Genomic DNA, 21,582 nt, shown 5'->3' with positions numbered 1-21,582 from the left:
GTTAAGAAAGTAATGTTCTGGAACAACACAGTGCCCACAGCACACGCTTTGAGTGAGAAGCTCTTGCTTACCAGCTGGAGCAGGGCGGAGCGGGCACAGTGGTGGATAAAGATGGAGGTTCTGACAACCTCTTCTAGCTTGAGTAATGATTTCTAAAAGGGCACAGGCTCAAGGCCTCTGTTTCCTTCATCCACAAAAGAGCAATCCCACTTGTCTTCTTTGAAATCTCCTTTTGACCATCCAATCAAAAGAATCACAGGGAGCCAGAACACCTTGTGACCCTGGAGGAAATTTTTAAAACCAACACTCTTGATTTTCTGGCACAGGAAGGGAAGAGTGCAAAGGAAACCGAAGAGCTTGTGTGTGCTTCCAGTGAATTCTGGGGAAGTAAAATAATGACCTTGGCCCAGATAGCAGAAGACAAATTTAATTTACATGCTTCAGGCTGTAGATGGAAAAATCATTTAGACCGAAAGGAGAAAAGTCCAAACTGCAAGTCAATAGTGGCAAATGTCACACATCCCAATGGCGTGTGCTGGTCCCCATCGGCAGCTCCGCTGTTCCATATTCCCAGTCACCGCACATATCTGAGCCTTGTGTTTTCCACGAGGATCTGCTCTGAAACGCCAACCGGAATTTGCCCGGCCTCAGTGCCAAACCTAGACCCGCTGCTTCTCTCCCCCCGCCACACTCTCATTTCATAGCTGCCCCATTTCTCTCTGGCTTCTCCTCCATAACCTGGGTCTCAGGACTGTCCTTATTTGTAATTTCTTAATTTAGATGCAGGCCAGTAGAAATACATACAATTAGCAGAGAAGAAGGTCTCATTTTAGCCAGAACTTCTGATGCTGTGAATGGGCTGTCAGTTGAAGAGGGCTAGAGACTCCCTCTGACGGCCAGGCCACCCGAGCGGTCTCTCCTTGGGATGAATGACTCACATGCTCTGCAAATGGAGATGTTTATGGACACATTCTATGCATCCCCCAGCATCCTCTCCATGAAGCCCAAGCCACCCTGGGAACTGTAAATAAAGCAAAGCTTCTGGATATGAAGTTGTGAAGTTTACTCTCAAAAGCCAAGGATGTAAAAAGATGTCCACAACCAGAAACCTTCTATGCCCTCCTAACACACACACACACACACACAGATAAAGACAGAGACAAGGAGAGAATACACTAGGGTAGATGAACTCTAACATGCAAGAGAGGAGTCACTGCAAACCTGAGAGCAAGTGTGGCAGCAGCCAGCCCGCCGGGCACTTTCCTGGTACACCTTTGCCACAGACCACTGCCATCACCAGATCAATTCCTGCAACTCTGAAGCTCACTATTCATTTTTTTAAACTTTTCTGCTCTTGCCTGTCCTACCCTTCAATCTAGAACTAAGAACGTCCTTTATGCAGCAGTTCCCAAACTTCTCAGTTCACGGCACCCTTAATGTCTCAGTAATTTTTACACAGTGCCCTTTGGCTCAGGGAAATGCTTAACAGTTCCATTTATTAAGTAGTTAAGTCCAAATAGCTTAATAAATATTTATAGCCTAACAACTTTGTAGCCATTTGGGAAAAAATACACATAAATTGGAAGAAAAAAATATTTTATGTCATTCTTAATCCCAATTATTTACTAAAAGGATGTGTTTACCTGTTAGACACCATCCAGCTTCTCCAACCATAAAATCAGATTGGACATGATCACTCTCAGTTCCTGTTCCACAATAATTTCTGCAGACCTGGCACTACAACCACTGGAAACTCGGCCATGCTAAGAGATGATGACATTGAAAGGCATATTGTGTGACTTAACAGACATGGCTGAGGTAGTTGTTCATGTGTCTGATAGGTGTCAAATAGTGTTGGGCTTTCTTCAGAAATGTTTAAAAATTCCACACCACTTCTGTGAGTTCTCTGTGGCACTCTGGGGTGCCTTGGGGAATAGTTTGCGAAACATAGTCCTCGTACCTTCAGAAACTTTCTCAATGTACTGAAATCATTTGTCTCTGACTTCTACGTGTGCGTGTACAAATAAAATCATAAACAAAATGCATGTAAGTTCATATGTGAATAAAAGTACATAAGAAAAGTTCTGGAAGGATACAAACCAAACCAGTAACTGTGGCTACCTCTAGGGAAGAAAATAACTTTGGGAGGAAATGAGGTCTAGGTTCATTTTATCTGCAATGTGGAATTTTTCTTGAGAAGAATATTTTCATGTATAATTTACATAATTATAAACAGATATCCCCCACAATTTTAATATACCTGTACACAAAAAAACTTTACAACACCACTTCAGATAGCACTAAATTCTGTGCAAGGAGGGTCAGTCTCAAACTCCTATGAAGGGGACTTATTTACTCAAGTACTCGACCCCGCTCTGTGGGTACACCAACAGGGGAGCGCTTCCCACTCACTGCTCCTTACAGCATTCTCCTCTTTAAGAAACTTCCTTCTTTTCTCACATCCCTAGGGTAGTAGTCAGAATGGCATTGGGCTTTTCCCGCCAAACCCTTTCCATCACTTTCCCATAGTCTAACTGCTTACGCTCTACTCAAATCACCATTTGATGCTATGCAGAGAAGGCCACTGTCCTTTGGTGGACTGGAGCTGCTACCTGAAGGCTGCTGGCAAGGACTATATTTCCTGGCCTGCCGTGCATCTAGAGGAAGCCATGTGACTGGATCTGACCAATGAGGGAAAGGGATATGGAACCCTGAAATTCCAAATTAAGGACCTTACCTATTCCTAATAAGACATCTCATCCTATAGTTAGTCAAACAAGATTGACAGCCCAATTTTCCTTGAGAGGGAGGGAAGGGAGGAGAGCCAAAGCCTGAAACAATAAAAAAAAAAAAAAAGACTAAATAAAAAATATTAAAAAATTAAATTATATAAAATAAATAAAAGTATATAGAATTGTCAGGGAGCAGCCTTAGTAACAATTTTACTTCATCAGTTGTGTTCCACCCAGGGAGCTCTACTGTACGAAGTGACCCATTTATTTCATTGTCTTTATGACCAAATAGGGACTCAGCGCCACAGGATCTCAGAGGTGCCCAGCCCTCAGTCTGTTAGTCCTTATCAGTCTAAGGGATTGGTCTGAGAACCAAGGGGCCTGATCTTCTGGAATGCCCGACAGTGCTGGGTAGAGCCTTGGCCTCTGCCTGCCAGATATGTCTCAGGTCACACAGGAGTGTAGGAGAGAACCAAGGCTCAGGATGGCTCGATGATTCAGAACTCAGCCCTTAATATTAATAGTGAGAGTCCATGAAACACCCAGATAATAAAGAGCAAATAAAAAGATTTCAGAACAGGACTCGAGACTCACCCTAGCTTCTCACTAGGTAAATCTCTGGCAAATTGAGTCTTTTTCTGTCCCATGTTTCCCTCGCCAACGAGGAAACTTTTTAATCCCTAGGAAGGGTCTGAGAGAATTACTTAGATTCATTTTTTTTTTTTTTGGACTCTCAAATGATTAAAATCATTTACCGCCTTGAAAAGAAGAACCGATGGAACCTTACCCGGTCCCACAGAACATCCTGATAAGTCACCGAAGGCCTCTGTGGAAAGCCTGGACCATATTCCCTTGGCTCACACTGGGAGCCTAGATAGAACCCCTCCTTCCCTGCTCTCTGGGCCTCCCTTCTCCTCCAAGCTTCCTGACAAGACAGTCCTGAGCTTCCTGTCGCTGTTGTCTCAGCCTCTTGGTCAAAGGCCCCACGGTTATGCATAATTCATTCCACATGTTTGTTTGTGCGCCTGCCAGAGGCATCAGTCATAAACGTTTCAATGCTTTAAGTTCAGATGAGTTTTCTTTTGAAATAACTGTCCCCAGGGTGGTGCACTGAACAGTAAATTAACACCCATCTATCCATGGGCCTCCTCTTGACACGTGTTCTAGCTTCAGTGCTCCCCATAAAACATTTATTACATGTAGCACACAAACAGCACCAGACCACGATGGGAGGACAGGTGCCTGCATCCACACTGGATAAATACTGGGTGACAACAAGCCCCGCGAGGCAAACTCCTGGGACGACTTAAATAGGATTTTGTATTAAAGTCCCATTAGTGATATGGTTTATAGGAGAAGATTCTTTTAAAGCCACATTTTTCATTTCCCCAGTTTGCCACAAGCTCTGTTCCTTGAAACAAAAATGTTTTTCCCTCCTCATTGAAGCCTCCAGTTATCTCATCTGACCTGTGTCGTTCCAATGACACCATCGCACGTGAACTATGTCTCATACACGCACACTAACACACACACTTGCAAGCTTACACCACTAGCACACACACATTCTCAACAACCCTGGAATGCTCTGAACATCTGATCGTTCGTGTATCCATTCATTATGTCAGTGGTCGGCATTCCCGCGCTCTTTAACTAGTGAGTCCTAAAGTTATGTTGTCATTGACTAGACTTCTGTGCCACTTGCTCTCAGATCCACTCTGTCATTTCCTTCCTCTACTCAATGATGCATGGTACCGACCCATAAAAATGATATTTGCCAGAATAACTTATCAACTGAGTTTTGGTTAGATTTGGCCAATGGGGGGGGGGGCATTGGTGGGAGACTGGAGAGCAGAAGGGGAGAATTCAGGGTATTTCTCCCACGCATCACTGTCTCTATCAACTTTAGACAGCACATCCAGAAGTGATTGCACTTTCTAAAGGGTTACAGCACCCACTGGGTGGTCCTGGCTCCGGGGTTCTGGAAACAGTACCTTGTTCCTTGTCCTTCCTGTCTTATGAGTGGTAGCAACTCCCTGCTGTTGCTAATCTCTGCGTTGCCTTACCACCCCATTTGCCCCAACTTCCTTAGGTCTAACACCTTTACAATTAGTTCTTCATATTATTTTCCCTCTGTTAAACTACAAGGCATGAGCTCTGTTTTCTATTCCTTAACTTATAGGAAGTTTACTAAAAGAAAAGGCGGCAGGAGCAGGAATTAGAAGGGGCTGGGTGAAAGGTCAGAGGGACAAGAGGCAAAGATTGGAACTGCTTCCCAACCCTGCCTTCTACAGGACTTGGCCCTCTGTACTCAACTTAGACCTTTATCATCTTGAAAGAACAGAGAAAAATCTTGCCCTCGAGGGAAACTTGCGAAAACCTTCAAATCTACCCAGGACAGACTATTCCAGAAAAGATTCAAACTGATCCAGGAACAAAAAGCCTATTCTTTTATTAAAAGTTCCAGGCTCTATATTCTTCCTTGGAAACAATGTATATCTGTGTTTATATTCCTGAATTATTCTTACTGTCTCTTGAATCTCTTGCTATAAACCGAGCCAATTTTACTCACTGTTGTCCTAAGTGGAAATACAGCATCATCCCACCAAATTTACACAAAACCACTAAAGAAAAAGTAGGGTAGCGAGTTTATCTTGTGCCCATCTTTCCAATGAATACCACACTCCTTCCTGCCTGAAATATAACAAAGAAGTAGCAAGCATGATTTTTAAGAAGCATATGAGGATCTGTTGAGGGAAAATATTTGAAAGACAGAGGATTTTGGTGGTCAAGAACATTGCTCTTAATTAAGTCAGACCTCCTGGCTCAAACTCTGGCTCTGCCACATATTAACATTGAGCAATTTACTTATTTCTCTAAGCCTTAGTTTTCTCATGTATAATCTAGAGATAATAAAGTTTTGAGACTTAAGTGAAATAAAACCTATAAAGCCTTGTACATAGTGAGCACTCCATAAATATTACTTGTGTTTATCATTATTACCATCCTCACTATGCCACACCCTTGAAAATCACAGGAATAAATATAAGAATAGCCAAATTATCACCATCTAAGATAAATCAGTTTACCCCTTCCCCCCCCCCTAAAGTTATGGGCTAAAAACCAACATCATTTCTCACATCACCAAAGAAAACAGCCAACTCTCAGAACTGCGGAGGCTATAATCCAATCTCCCCATGTAATAACTGGGTAGAAGAGACCCAGAAAAAAACTCAGCTATCTAGTGAAAGCACCATGAGCTTGCCAACCTTTGGGCCTTACCAAATTGTCCTTCCCCAATGTGGACATGTCGTTATCACCTCATTACAGTTAGAACATCTCATTTCAGATCAGCATTATGTTGACGTGATGTGAATTGTTCTCAGGGAAGCCTCATAGGAAAGTTAAAAGGCAGTATACCACAACTAACATCATACTTAATGGTAAAAGACTAATTTTTTTCTCTAAGATCAAGAATAAGACAAGAAAGTCCATTCTCATCACTTGTTTTCAACATTGTACAAGAGATTCTAGCAAGGACAATTATGCAAAAAATAGAAAATAAAATTCATCTGGAGTAGGAAAGAAAGAAGTAAAATTATCTCTATTCACAGATGACATAATCTTTTAAACAGAAAATCCTAAGGAATCCACTAAAAAGTATTAGAATTAATAAATAAGTTCAGCAAAGTTTGGGATACAAAATCAATATACAAAACCCAATTATATTTCTATATACTAGCAATGAACAATCCAACACTGAAATTAAGAAAATGATGACATCTGTAATAGAATCAAAAAGGATAAAATAATTGTAAACAAATTTAACAAAAAATGTGCAAGACTTGTACCCTGAAAATATAAAACATTACTGAAAGAAATTTTAAAAGATTTAAATAAATGGAAAAGATATACCATGTTCATAGATAAAAGGCTGAATATTGTTAAGATGTCAATACTTCCTAAATTATCAAAAATTATCAAAATTCCAAGGTTGTGTTTTTTCCCCAGAAATTGATAAATTGGTCATGAAATTTATATGAAAATACAAGGCACCTAGAATTGTCAAAATAATTTTGAGAAAGCACAAAATCACAGTCACGTTCCCAATTTCAAAACTTCAAAATGATTTCAAAACACATGTACCGCAATAAAGACAATATAGTAGTGGCATAAGGACGGAGATATAGATTAATGGACTAGAACTGAGTGCCTAGAAATAAACTCTAACATTTATGTTAAGCTGATTTTTGATTAAGTTGTCAAGATAAGTCAATGGGGGAAATAGCCTTTTTGACAAATGGTGCTGGGACAACTGAATATTCACATTTAAAAAATAGACGCCTTACTTATACATAAAAACTAACTCAAAATGGACCACAGACCTAAATATAAAAGCTAACACTATAAAAGTCTTAGAAGAAAACCTGGTAGTATATTGCTATATATTTTGATTAAGCAATAGTTTCTTAGATAACACAAAAACAGAAGTGACAAAAGGCAAATAGATAAATTGAACTACATCGAAAACTCTTGTGCTTCAAATTGTATCAATAAAAAATTTTAAACACCCATAAAATGACAGAAAATATCTGTGAATCATACAATCTGATAAGAGACTGGTATCTAGATTACATAAATAACTCTTACAACATAAGAATAAAAAGACAATTACCCAATTTTAAAAGTTGGCAAAGGATTTGAATATACATTTTTCCAAAGAAGACATACAAATGGCCAATAAGCACATGAAAAGATGGTCAACATCATGAGTCATTAAGGAAATGCTAATTAAAACTACAATAAATTATCACTTCACTCAGGACAGATAAAATAAAAAAGACAGATAACAACGAGTGTTGGTGAGGATGTGGAGAAATTGGAGCCATCAGGCATTGCTAGTTGGAATATAAAATAGTGCAGTCACTTTGGGAAAGAGTATGGCACTTCTTCAAAATTTTAAATATAGAGTTTAGTATATGAGCCAGTATTTCCACTTTTATGTATATATCCAAGAGAAATGAAACATATATCCACACAAGAACTTATACACAATATTCATAGCAGCATTATTTATAACAGCCAAAAAGTGAAGGCCATTCAAATGCCCATCAACTGATGAATGTATAAATAAAATGAAGTATATCCAAAATGTGGACTATCATTTGGCAATAAAAAAGAATTAAGTACTGATATGTATGAATCATGAAAACATTTTGCTAAGTCAGAGAAGCTAAATACCATATTTTTCACAATTCCATTACATGAATGCCCAGAATAGGCAAATCTATAGAAACAGAAAAGAGATTAGTTGTTTCTCACAGCTTGGTAACTACTGGGTATAGGGTTTCTTTGGGTGGTGATATGAGTATTTTCAACTTAGATTATGCAATGATTGCAAGAATCTGTGAATATACTAAAAACCATGAATTGTATACTTTAAATGGGTGAATTTTATGGTTTAAGAATGAAATCTCAATAAAGATGCTTTTTAAAATGGGCTTTATATCTTCAAAATTAAAAAAAAAAAAAAAAGGCAATTGACCTTGGGGATCAGGCAGAACTGAGTTTGATTACCAGCTCGCCCATAACTAGTGATCTGATCTTCGGCAAGTTCTCATACTACTCTGGGCCTCAATAAATGGTAGTTTTTTTATCATGCAAAAGAAAGAAAAGTAAGGAAAGATGGGGTTGTGTAGTCTCAGGGTTATAACGGAAGCAGAGCCAAGGTGATCCTCTGGGATGAAAGAAGCACGTCCAGCTAGACTTTGATTCTTTGTCCCTGTCTGTTCCCCAGGATAAGGTACGTTTCCTAAATAGCCCACATGTAATGGTGCCCCAGAGCCACGCTGCTCCGTAGGTATTGACCGCAACTCTCCCCGAAGGCAAGAGCAGCATCTTTCGCATCAGGCAGCAACGTGTGCTCCTCCCTTTATCTCCCACCTTTGGCTAGATTTACAGCAAATTTACAGCAAGAACAGAAGCATTTATAATATTACCAGAACTGAGGGGACACAGAAGGATGCTAACAATCAAATTCCAGGCCATTTTTATCTTATACTGCTCATTCGAGGAGGTCATTTTTCCCCTGGTACCCATAAGGCATTAGATGCTTTGAGTTCTGCATTCCCAACAGTGCAATGAAAATAGATGTTGAATGCTAAAACATAAACATATGTATCATTCATAATGCATTCAGATGTTTTTCAATTATTCATGGTTCCTTGGAGTTACTTGACCTATCATGCATATATATATCCAAGTAATGTTTATACTAGAACCACAGCCTCGATGTATGCGATTCCAGCTCCTTGGCATTCCCGTCTATGGAATTAAAATTAAATGAGTCAGTGGTCAATAAAAGTTACATGTGATTTCCATAAAATTATCCACTGTATATTGCTCTGGGGTGGAGAAAGAAGGTTGTATGGAGTTGTTGAAACTGACAGAGCACAGAATGCTTGCTCTCTGATGAGGGCGGTGGTGATGATTAGTCTTTCCTAAGAATGGATTTATTATTTCTCCGAACAATTGGTGGTCTTGGACCTAACTTTTGTCTGGGAAAAACGTAACTCAGAGGGCCACCCTCTCCTTCTCTTCTGTGTAAGTCCTGTTTTCTTTTCTTTTTTTTTTTTTTTAAAAAAAAAAAAAAAAAAGCCAGTGTTCTGGGCTCAAAAACAACACATTCTTCTGTTTGGATGCTTGAATAAATTTGCATGTTAACGTGAATGGTTTTGACTTAAAGAATGTAAAATTAAATAAAATTTGAATTCAAATCCAAGATGGAGAAAAGACACATGCAAAAACAACAGATTTTCAATCTTGTTGATTTTTTTTTCAGGTACCAGATTAGGAAAGACATAAACACACACACACTTGGTTTCAAGGAAGCGTGGCACTCAAAAGAGACAGGCACTGCCAAAGAGGAGCCCCCGCATCGTACCCCACCTCACACACACTGTACGTACAGATCACAGAACAGATTCTGAAGCTCTGTTTCAATGTCTGAATGCCACCATAAAACTCAGAAATATGACTCAGAAGACATGTTCACCATTGCATTCCTACGTTTTGAGGCCCACCCAGATAAAATGAAATGCAAGAAACATTGCATGAGTAGCTCGAGCAAATACAGGCATGAATTTGCCCCTGCTGGCCCTAAGAGCCATTTCTTGTTTTATCTTTTGACTTCCCCATTGCGCTTGAAAGGCAGTATGCAGAGAAGTTAGATGTCCAGACTGTCAGAGATGGGTCTGGGTGGGAATCCCTGATCCACCCACCATGTACTGGCCGGGTGACCTCTGGCAAGTGACTTAATCCGTGGACACATTTTTGCCATTAGTTTTCTTTTATATAACAATAGTGCCGACCTCATAAATTTATCGTGAGAATAAACTAATATAATGCACTTAGAACACTGCCTAGCCTAAAGCAAACATTCATAAAGGTTAGCTGTCATTGTGCTGGTTGGTATGGTGGTGGTGGCGGTTATTATTATTAAATAGTATGTGATACCAGGCCTGACAACCGTTTCTTCCTTCTCCAGTCCGCTCTCCCATATTGTCCAGACACTACTGCCAATGCAGGAAAAAGGGACGAATCGAGTCATAGCAAAAGTCTGCTTGACTGCAGGAGAAGAAATGTCATGCTCTCATTCTATTCTGTCCCGCCCTGTCAACCTCTTCTCACAATCCAGTGTCTGTCCATGAAGGCGTTACAAATAAAATGACAGAATCGTAAGAAATAAAGAGGACAGTGAGCGACAAGCGCCAGCACCTTACCTCATCTTCCCTCTCCGTCATATCGGTCCCCAATTTCTGGACAACTGATTTGTCACTCTCCTTTAGCATTTTCTCTCGAACTTTGGTTTCATACTCAGGCCGGGAGTGTTCCTAAAACCCAAGAGTCAAAGAATGGGTTAGTGAACAGGCAGAAGAGCAACCTTGGCCCATGGGTTCTAACCAGACCACAAGTACAGTAAGGTCAGGACTTGGGATCAGATGCTATTGGACATGAATTTCCACACCACACACACAATCACAAGGAATCTAGACCAGGAGCACGATGTAGGAGAGAGAGGGGTCATACGACACTTGTGACCACACTGAAAACCAAACCTGAGCACGTTCCTGCGGATGGCGCCAGTGATGAGAAAGGAGAGAGGAAATGTTAACTGGGCAGCTGACAGAAAGAGAAGCCACATGCTTTGTATAGCAGTTTGACCAAAAGCAGAGGGATGCATCTGTTCATCCCACCGACTATCCTCATACCTCAGACTTTCAGTCCCAATGAGCGAGATCTCAGCTGGAGAAACAGATGTGCCCCACAGCTGGGAGCTAGGGCAACGACAAAACTTCCTCCCTGTTCTATAGTCTATCAGCTAAAATGGCGGCTAATAAAAATCAAAGTTAAAGGTGGCCATAGGGAATCTTAAAACTCACTTGCCTGGACCTGTTTCCTGTACAGCCTAAGCGAGTAACTCACTGCCAAGTACACCAGTGCTCAAGAGACACCACCGAGCCATTTAGCAATACATATGTGAATAGTGAGTCACCAGGCATGGGAAAGCACACCTAACTAATCAAGAAGACCATGGTCAAATCAAGGCAAGTGCAGGAGCAGGAAGACACATGACTTACTTCAAGGAGAATTTAACTGTGTACACCTGGCCTCATTGGCCGGCCCTCCCCGCAGCATCTAAGGACAAATATCTACAAGGGTGAGGACTTCATGTTTCTGCATCACTTACAGATAACTCCTAGGCAGAGATTCAGGTGCTGGCTCACAATAGACTGAGAGGACACACATTTCCTTATCATTGTTCATACATCAGAGATTCCAGAAGCCAACAAGCTAGGCTCCTGGTCTTTCTTTGACTTACTCAAGATGTGCCATGATATCGGAGAGGAGAGACCATGCATATGACTAAAAAACATAACCAATACAACAGGAGTTGATGTTTTTCAAGTGTTTTTAGGCCAACCATCATCACCCAATCTCCAAAGAACAACCAAATCCAAAAGCCATCTCCCTGGATCAATGCAGCTCCCACCTAAGGGGTCTCCCTGTGGAAGGAGGGGAGAGACTTACTGAAAAACTCCTTTGGTTCCTATTTGTGTTTGTTGAAAGGAGACCTGCCAGACCTCAAGAGTCTTTCACCTAAAAGTGAGGCAATCTTCAGCTTAGTGGACCTCTCTTGTCCAATTAGCTTCTGTCAGGCCCCAGGTGCACCTGGGACCTCTTAGAGAGTGTGGCCTCATCTGAACACTCTATCTTCTCTGAAGGCAGAACCCATATGTACATTCTCTTATTTGTCATGAAATCCATGATGCTGTTATTCTCAGGGTATATGCTTAATGCATAGGACTGGATAGAGTAAGCACATGTATTCATCACATAGTCATGGAACACCCATCTCCTCAAAGGCAAGCTGACGAATTAGAGCATTAAGAAGAAGAAATCATGTCCCACCACAGGTATGCCGAGCCACATAGGCTCAAGAACAAAACTAAACTGGGGATTTCACTTGGTTGGCCATAAAACATCAGGGCCACAAAGCTAGAGGTCCTGTGCCCAAGGCAAGGCACATCGGTTACTGTACTAGTGTGGAAAAGGCCTGCTCTCCATGTAGCTCCTGTAATACTTGCAGCCAAACTTTGCAAATGGGTACTCAGGCACCTAGAAGTGCCTCCTGGTCCTTCTAGATGCTGTCTCCAGCACCTCGCCTACAATGCCCACAATATCAGGAGCACCTATCTGATACTGATGTTTGCTATTCAGTCAATGGTAGCATGGGAGAATAAATAACAGTGTACAACCATGTGTACACAGCTCCTTGTCAACTCACTGCCATCAAGACTGGGGCCCAAGTTCTCAAAGAGTCCAGAAGGAAGTCTGATTTGTTCTCATCCTTTAAATGTCATTTGCCCATAAAACTAGATTCTAGAAGAACCTACTCTTTGCCCTTAGCTTATGCTCCAGTTTCACACATGGTGTACTGGCTTACACTATAATGGTCTAGTCATTCTTTCCTTTTCCATAGGCATCAAAGGAACCAGCATCTGGTATGTGCCTCTCCCTTGACCCTCAGTAAGCTCACAGAGGCATTCTGACATATCTATGATCTAGGTCAACTGGGAGTGATTTCTATTCTCTGGCTTTATGCTCACTAGAAGTGATGACATGGGAGGTACAAATATGTTGATTAAATCTCAAGGCTACTACAAGGCTTGCCTCTTGTGCCATCTTTTTTTCCCAGAGAGGGACACTTGGACATCTGGCTGTCCACTTGGACATCTGGCTGTCCACTAAGCCCAATGTCTTACAGTTCAAGAGTAAAGAGGGAACTTGAATTCTTCCTACCAGTGCATATCAATCATTGCTTAGCCCAGGGAGCCAAGCTAGAAAAGCTGCCTCAGTGAGAACTGGCCAGTGACTGGCTAATGTGACAGCTCACATGTTAAATGGTTACCGCAACTCAAAACGGTCTGTTTCCAGAGTCAAAGCAAAGCAAGGGCCCAGAGGAGCATGCAAGAGAACTCACTTCTTCCTCTTCTATACCAGTCAGGTCCCAGAAGTAGCCCAGTCGCATCTGTAATCTCTTCCAGTTTTCAAGAAACATGGTAGCTTAAAAAGAAAAAAAAAAATTCTGTTAATGTTGAAGAGTAGATTTTGAATACTGTTTTGATCCATTAATGGTGGAGAAGAATAAACTTATAGATTTCAAATTTAAGGGCTCTCTTTCAAGTATTTATTCCCTTCCTCCTACCTCTACCTGGAAATGCTTGAAACATTCTACATCCTTGAGACTAAAATAGATACGTTTAAAGGGACATACACACACGTGCACACGCACACGCACACACACAAACACACATTTTCCCCATTTAGAGGTTATGAGAAAAGAGTAAACATTTATCTTAAGAAATGAGGATGGATGGAAGAATAAAGAAAATAAGAATGGAAGGATTGTAGTCTTTTTTGACAAACTTCACCTTACCTATGCATACATTCTTTCTTCCTGTACTTTCCTCAGCACTCTCACTTTTTTCTCCATCTTTTTTTTTTTTCTGTCCCCAGAACCACTTCTCCTCTGTGGGCCCTAATCGTCTCATTCTGCAGTTATGTAACAGTCTCCTAATTGTTCTACCTGATTTCAGAGTCAGCCTTCCAAACCATCTTGCAGGCAGCTGATAGACTAATCTCTTTCAAGTGGCATTCATTCATTCATCCATTTCTTAGCAAATGCCTACTGTATCTACAACACTGGTCAGTTTGCATGCTCCAACTATGGCCTTTTGAAGAGCCAGCCCACATGCTCCATAAAGAACCAACACTCTCTACTGTATAGTCATGGCTTGTTAATACCAGGATCAAACAGCTGATCCGGAGCCTGCCAATGGACCAGATTCTGTCTCTAGAATACTGAAACCAAGAAACACAAAGAGAGGGAACGATGGCAGAAACCAAGCAGCCCCTGAAAGAAGAAAGGGCTGTGGTTTCTGATAGCTCCTCCAGCTCCGGTTTCCTCAGCAGCCTGGCTATATTTCATCTCCTACATCTGTGAGTTTGCTTCTGGCCTTCTTATAATAAATCTCATTATTTAGGTAAACTTAAATGAATTTTTAATCCTGGAAAAAAACACAAAACTAGGTCCAACTAAAGTGTCTGCAATACACAAAATACTGTTCTAAACATCACGAAGGATATTAGTTGAATCTGATGTGGATTTGATCTCAAGTCATTTAGTGTCTATGAGGAGAGATTGTAGATTACAATACAGGGCATAAGTGGTCCCAGCCTTAAGAAGGACACAGATAAAGCGCTGTGGGCATGCGGGAGAGGGAGTGCCAGCTGCTAGAGAAGGCATCTGAGCTGAATCTCGAAGAACAACGGCATTCAGGCAGTGAAGAAAGGGTGTAGAGGGGAAGGATGCCAACACCTCCCTGCCAAGATTTTCAGTGGCTTCTTATGGCATAAGTTTTCTCTGGATATCAGGACCCTGTATATCTGGCCAGATGAATCTATCTAAATCTCTTCCTGCCACTTGTCACAATATATCTCACACTTATACTGCTGCTGATGTAATCTTCTATCTGTCTCCTTCATCCCCAACTTGTACAAATTGTCCCCCTCTCCTGTGCTACCCACCAACGTCTACCCTCATCCTTTCCTGACCAGCTCAAGTTCTACTTCTTCTATAAAATCAGGCTCAAGGGCTTCCTCTCCTTCAAACTCCTACTGCCTTCAGGGTCTGCTGCTCCAGAAAGGGAAGGGGTCCAACACTCCCTGAGGGCACCCCTATACCTCTCCACAATGTCTGATAAGAGTCTGGGTCCCCTTCATTACATGCCACGCTGTACTACTTGTCTGTAGTGTAGTAACAGGTCCAGAAACTCTTCCTCAGCTCCTAGCTGCCCCTCAGCTCCTAGCTGCCTCCGTTTACCTCGAGCACAGCATAGAACTGGTTTGCCTCGAGTACAGCATAGAAATGAATGTAACAAACACCCACAGACTGGTAAATGTGCAGTTACTTAATGCTTCATTTGCTTTACTTGGTACAATATAACGATGCACTGATTTGTATGTTTTCTTCTTGCATTTGAGGCTTTTTCATGTGAGTACATCCTGACCTCCTGACGCTGGTATTGTCCTGGGGATGTTCTAAGACCAAAGTGGATGTCCATCCTCTTCCTATGCTCTTCTCAGTGCCTGAGGGGGGCCTCTGAGTGCTTCTGACTACAGTGTCAACAAAGGACAGAAGTCAGACCATGGGACAAGTCAGACTGTGGGAACAGATGAGAGGGGCAAAAGAGTCATTGAAAGAGAAGCCATGAGGACAAGGAAGGGCTGTCATCATGGTAAAGAGCTGCTCATAGTTCCTGGTGCATATTATGTGCCAGGCACTGTTAAGTGCCTTGCATACATATCTCGTTCATTTGTCACAGAACATAATGAAATACTTCACCCATTTTACAGATGAGAACAATGTTTCTTGAAGGTTAAGTACCATGCCCCAGGTTACATGGCGCCTTGGTTAAGAGTACTGACTTTAGGGACAAAGAGTAGACTCGTATTGACTTGTAGGGGATCCACAGCTGGAAGGGGCAGAATTGAGACACAGACCAGGCAGTTCCCTAAGTCGATGTCCTTAATCTCTACTCAAAAAGAAGTTGAGAGACCCTGTCCCTTTACTCCCCTTTTTAATAGGGATTCACTGTCTTTCTAAAGCTCCCTGATTTTTGAGGCCAGAACCGCAGAAGAACTGAGCCCAAAGACTCCGACAGACCCAAGTCCTCCAGACTAGGACCCTCCATGTGCCCCCTGTCTCAGCGACCCCCATCCCCACCCCATAATTGCCTGAGTCTCTCTCTGGGCAGAACCACTTTTTCTTCCCAGCCTTATTCCTGCCAGTCCTGGACCCTGGCCCAGGCCCACCCAGCACAGCATCACTGATCAGAATAATCATGGTAATGAGGAGCATTACTATTATTTTTCATTGTAATTAGTAGGCAATCATGCCCAGAGGCTTTTGGCTGCTGTAACCAAATATACAATCACATAAAACAAAGCAAGGCTGTTAAAACAAACAAACAAACCCAAACCCTACCCTATGCCAGGAAGCTCTGACACAATCTCACCCTATTTGATTTCTCTCCACTGCTATATGAGGGGAAGAGATGGGAGCCAGAGCTGGGAGCAATAAATTATTGAGGACCTCGGGAGGGGTGGAAGGTATCTATCTGCTCATCACAGCTATTGAGAAAGAAGAGGCAGTTGCTGGGACTTGAAAACATCAAAGTACAACTGAAAACCAAGTTTCTCTGCAAGGAAAGATGCATCCCAGGAAGGTTGTTAAGGGATCATGAACACGGTGTTATTAAGCTTCAGCTACTCAATTATGGTAATATCTGCAAGATAAATTAATGAGGATTAGAGTTGCAATATATCAAAAAAAATGAATGCATATTCAACTGAGTTCCAAATCAGTTCAAGTGAATTTTGGAGTAATTACAAGATGCTCCTGCTTGATGGGGAGACAGAGCTGCCTATGACTTCTCAGGTAACAAGTTTGTTCTACTGACCCGTCTCATGAACATTTCCAGAGCTATATGGTCACTAATGAGTGCCATTTCCTCTTATTCCCTGTCCCTATTTTCATGGGCTGCCCATGTGTCCCTGGGTAGCAGCTGTTTCTCCCTAAGAAAATGTCCCCTCTTTCTTTAGTGGCCTAGTAATAGGGGAATCTTTCCAGTCTGGTTCCATCTCCACCCAAGTAGAAGTCCCTATGGGAAATGGAGGAAAGTTGTATTCAGTTCTCCCAGCACTACTGAGAAGAGACCTCTCCCTGCCTCCTCCTCACACTCTTGGGGATATATGAGTCACAGCCCCATCCTGGCAGGTCCTCCAGGCCCCACGACTCTGATAAATCAAGCAACCTCTGCAGCAGTACCATGGCCCTGCCGGTCTGTGATCCTGTGGGAAAGCTAAGGGCCTGCATATCTATGATGAGGAAAAAGCAGGTGGCTACTCAAGAGGAGCTGAAACATGTTGACTTGGTCCCTTTTTATTAATGCACGTGGGTGTGCCCCCTTGGAAAGGTTCGGTTACCACAAGGTTGTTATTCCAGTTTGTGAGAAGAGAGAGAGAGAGAGAGAGAGAGAGAGAGAGAGAGAGAGAGAGAATGAGAGAATGAGAAAGAGAGAGAGAATGCACGCGCGCATGTGTGTGTGTGTGTGTGTGTGTGTGGTGTCAGATGGCCAGGGCCCAGAGAGAGTTTACTACCCATGATGCTGATACTCTAAGAAGTAGAGGGGAAGAGAAGGACAATGAAGGAACTATTTGTTCTTTCCTTCACAAAGCCCTTTGGTTCCGGGAATATTAAAAACAACACTCTGGTATTTAGTAAAATCTCTACGGTCTACACCCATTGTATCTTAGAAATTGCACTGAACTTGGAGTAAGGAGACTAGGTTTAGACCATCACTACCAGCTAACTCGAGGACTATGCCATGATCCCACCACTTTGAGTGTTATTTTGGATGATATCTACAACTTTACATGTCTTAGTAGATGTTCCTGGAGGTGCCATATGGGTGTGCTAGGGGTTTTCAAAACATGTATTAGTTCAAATTCTGAACATCATTCATGAGACCAATACAAGGTTAACATTACTACATCTTTTTAAAAAATATATAAAGCATAAGAATATCCCTAATTCTATTCACATGTGATAAAGGAGAGAAATCTGTTGATCCTAAAATCCACTTTGAAATACAGAGACTAAATGCTAAAGGAAGTAAACTGAAGAATACAGTCATTAGAGCCTGGCCACTGTACCCATTTAAAAGTACCACCCACATAAGCAAGGCTAATACCCATAACCACTTACCCCACAAAGCCATGAAGATGGAGAAGAAGACGGTGGCTGGGTTGTCAAACAGGTGGCTGGCCCGCGCCGTACCACAGGCTGAGCTGAGGTTCCAATAGTCACAGGATTTGTCACACAGAGGACACATGGTGAAGGCATTCTGCTGGTCACACATCTCTTTGCTAAAGCAGACAGATGCTACTGGGTCAGGTGGACCTCAAACAGAACTCATCCCACTCAAATCACCCCTAAAACTTTCCCACTTCTGATCCATGACTTGAGCTTATCAAGGTCTTACAGGAGGTGTATTTTAAAAGGTGCAATTGGATTCTTCACCTTGAGAGTGTTATTTTTGTACTTTGTCTAAAAAAAAAAAAATGTCTGGGCTACCTTCAGAGGTGTGGAACCCCCTGTCACTAGAAGTGTCCCAAAAGAAAGTAATGCCAGAGATGGTATTCATTGAATGATGCCTTATAAAGCCCCTTATATGGAGTGTATGAGGTTGGTGAAAAACATCAATTGTGAATAAATCACCAGTCTGAAGTTAGAGTTCATCACCATCATTCAAACATAGGCTGTCTTCTTAAACCTACTGTCTGTCTCACAAATGTGTGAGACTAGTCACAAAGAGAAACAAACATGAGCATATGGCTGGACGAACACAAGCTCTCACCTTTAGGAGAAAAACCCACATGAATAAGAATGGTGTCAGATCTGGATTGGAAGACCTTTTCTAAATGTGTCAGCTGCAAGACTATTTGTGGAATGGGCATTAATAACCTTGACCTAATAAAAATTATCATAACCATGAAATGGGATTAGGGAGGATGAAAGAATAAGGCAAATTCTTCCAAAGTCTAGATTCTTTGCTACTTGGAGAGGGAAGCATGAGTCAAATAACCATAACTTACATTCTAACCTATTCTCATTACATTTCTATTTAATGGACTGATGGATATATCTGAAATTCCATTCCTTTATTAGGTAATGAGCTGGATCCATTAAATTTAGGTTCGTATGAGGACTCGTAAATAAGAATCAGAGAACTATGAGCCTTACCTGGCTTCCCAATATCCCTCCATATCATATGTTGGTAGGAAAATGAATGAACTCATCACTCTGGTGTGTAATAGTCCCCCTGGGGAATGGTTAAGCTCATGGTTTAGAGGAAAAGGGTAGAGGACTCAAGATTTCATGAAAATGAAGCACTGGATGTTCTCGCAGAGCAGTTAGAGACACAGTGATGGGGATGCAGGAGATCCTAGGCTGAAATAGCAGCTATGTCTTCTCTGGAAAGAAGCAGCAGAGGGTGCTACAGAGCATGGCTGGCAAGTGGGAGGCCACTTGCCAGACTAAGCTGGTATATACCCTGTGTGATGAAGCAAGTGCTTAGATTTATCCTGGCAATCAAAAGGATGTCTGGATCTAGCTTCCCCTCACTAGGAAGTTGAAGGGTTTTACTGAGGGCTGCCACTGTCCATCAAATCCCAGCTTTCAGGGTTGTTTTTAATGAGTTATTGAGTCCACAGCAGGGAAAGGCCTTCTGTGAGAAGCAAGAGAAACTCTAGGTCTCTGAGGATAAATCTTAGTTCCTCCGCTGTTTCACTGCTAAGATCTCTGTTGGCAAGTGTCAATAGCAGTGACTCATTGACATAGACTGTATTAAATAATAATATCTTACCAAACAGTTCAGCCATGCTAGATTCACCTGGGCAAGTTCTTATTGGTAACCAGAGGGCAAGGTTTACTTTAAGTCTTCTGGGTCAGATCAGTGTTCGCTGTACAGTTGAGAAGGAGTAGCTACTTTCAGAGGGGAGAGTACCCTCTTGGAAAACAAATTCACACAGAAAATTGTTGGTCTATATAAATTCTAGTAAAGAGCTGTGCTTTTAAGCCATGTCTGAGAACAAATTAGTTCTCAGTGCTGCCCCTCAAGCATGTGTAATAGAGACTTTGTTGTTGAGGGTTGTTTGTTTGTTTTACACATAGACTGTAGGAGGATAATCCCAGTCAGCCTAATTCCTAATCCAATCTAGTCAGTGCTAACAGGTAAGAAATTAATAAAGTATTAGCAATTAACTGGGTGCAAAGCACTTTGAAACTTAAGCACTGTGTATATTATTGCTTTTAAAATTAGACTAAGTCAATTATCAATCATTTGTACAAAATGGCAGCCACTATCACATGGATATTTCCCATAGCATTTAAATTTGAAGTCAGAATTCTTTATATTTATTGAGCTGGGTTTTTTGTTTTTGTTTTTAATGCGAGCCATTTGAATAGAATTCTGGAGAAATTCTGCCTCAGGAAGACATTAAAATGACTTTTTCTGAGAGACATTGTCTCTAGACAAGTCGAAAGATGAAGGAAGCTCACTTGGAACTGAAATCATGTCTAGGTAATTAACTCTGCATAATCCATAGATTTCTAGTTAGAAGTAACTATAGTTACTCTCATAGTGTATTTCTTCAATCTATCATTTTCTCTAGAAAACACAAGAAGGTTGATAAGCCCCCCAAAGCGAGTGGTTTTTAATGAGTGACTCATTGCTCATAAATTAGGTGCTTGCACAAAGGAAGAAGGTACAACCAGGCAATTATTCAGGAAATTCAGAAAGAACATCTGCTATTGAGGTCTCAAACCTCAAAAGTAATCAATTTTTTTTCAATATGGTTTAGATTAATCGACTTTCTTTTTAATGCTCCAGTCCTTCCTACCTATGTAAACAAATGCCTAACAAATGAAATCAATCCTTTGGTAAGTAGAAGAAAGTTCTATAGATGTATCATGCACATATGGAATTATTACTTACAAGTGATACTTGTATCTCACATATCAAAGTTATTGGCAATAAAAGGTCCCATTTAAAGTTCCACATAATATAAATTTTCTGGTTTTGATATTGTACTGCAGTTATATAAGACACAACTATCGGGGGAATCTGGGTGGTGGGTATATCATACCCCTCCGTACTCTCTTTGCACCTTCCTGTAAATCTCTAATGTTTTCAAAATAAAAAGGTTTTAAAAAGTGATACATAGATAGTAACTTCCAAGCTTAATGCCCAAATTAGAAATCTCTAAAATAATCCCAGGAATAGTGCAAGTTTTTAATCATGTTTATTAGTGGCTGATAGACACAGATCCTGAAAGGGTTTGAGTTTGTTTAGATTCAGTATCGGAATTTGGACACCATTCTTTTGTTGATGAGGAGTGATATTTTGTGAATTTTCATCAGGCCCACAGAACTTGAACTTTGGATGGACATACAATTACGATTCAACAACAGTTCTTTAAAAAATAAAATAAAATACTTAATTCTTTTCTATCGTTTACACCTTCTTGATTTGCCACATCCTACTCTGAATCTGAAAAACCAACAACCAAAATTTTAATTTTTTAACAGTAAATTTCATACCTTTTTGACTGCAACCTACAGTTTCAAAGTCTTTTATATCAGATTCCAGTATGCAAATACATACAT

At 41.2% G+C, this 21,582-nt stretch overlaps 1 protein-coding gene across 3 annotated transcripts in view; it reads right to left on the bottom strand.

The window, feature by feature from the left end:
• The window catches only part of ANO2 (anoctamin 2), a 291,146-nt gene that overhangs the window by 121,549 nt on the left and 148,015 nt on the right, over positions 1 to 21,582 (bottom strand). For all 3 annotated transcript variants that reach the window (XM_016162765.2, XM_016162764.2, XM_016162767.2), the window contains 3 exons: positions 18,121 to 18,281; positions 13,273 to 13,355; positions 10,511 to 10,621 (listed from right to left, as the gene is read on the bottom strand). In XM_016162765.2, the coding sequence (XP_016018251.2) occupies positions 10,511 to 10,621; positions 13,273 to 13,355; positions 18,121 to 18,281 (355 nt within the window). The remainder of the gene's footprint in view (positions 1 to 10,510; positions 10,622 to 13,272; positions 13,356 to 18,120; positions 18,282 to 21,582) is intronic.

This window comes from Rousettus aegyptiacus, unplaced genomic scaffold (genome assembly GCF_014176215.1).
Source record: "Rousettus aegyptiacus isolate mRouAeg1 unplaced genomic scaffold, mRouAeg1.p scaffold_m13_p_2, whole genome shotgun sequence".
In the NCBI taxonomy this organism is placed as follows: Eukaryota; Metazoa; Chordata; class Mammalia; order Chiroptera; family Pteropodidae; genus Rousettus; species Rousettus aegyptiacus.
The sequence above is the reverse complement of the archived record's forward strand: the minus strand, read 5'-3'. Positions and strand labels throughout refer to the sequence as shown.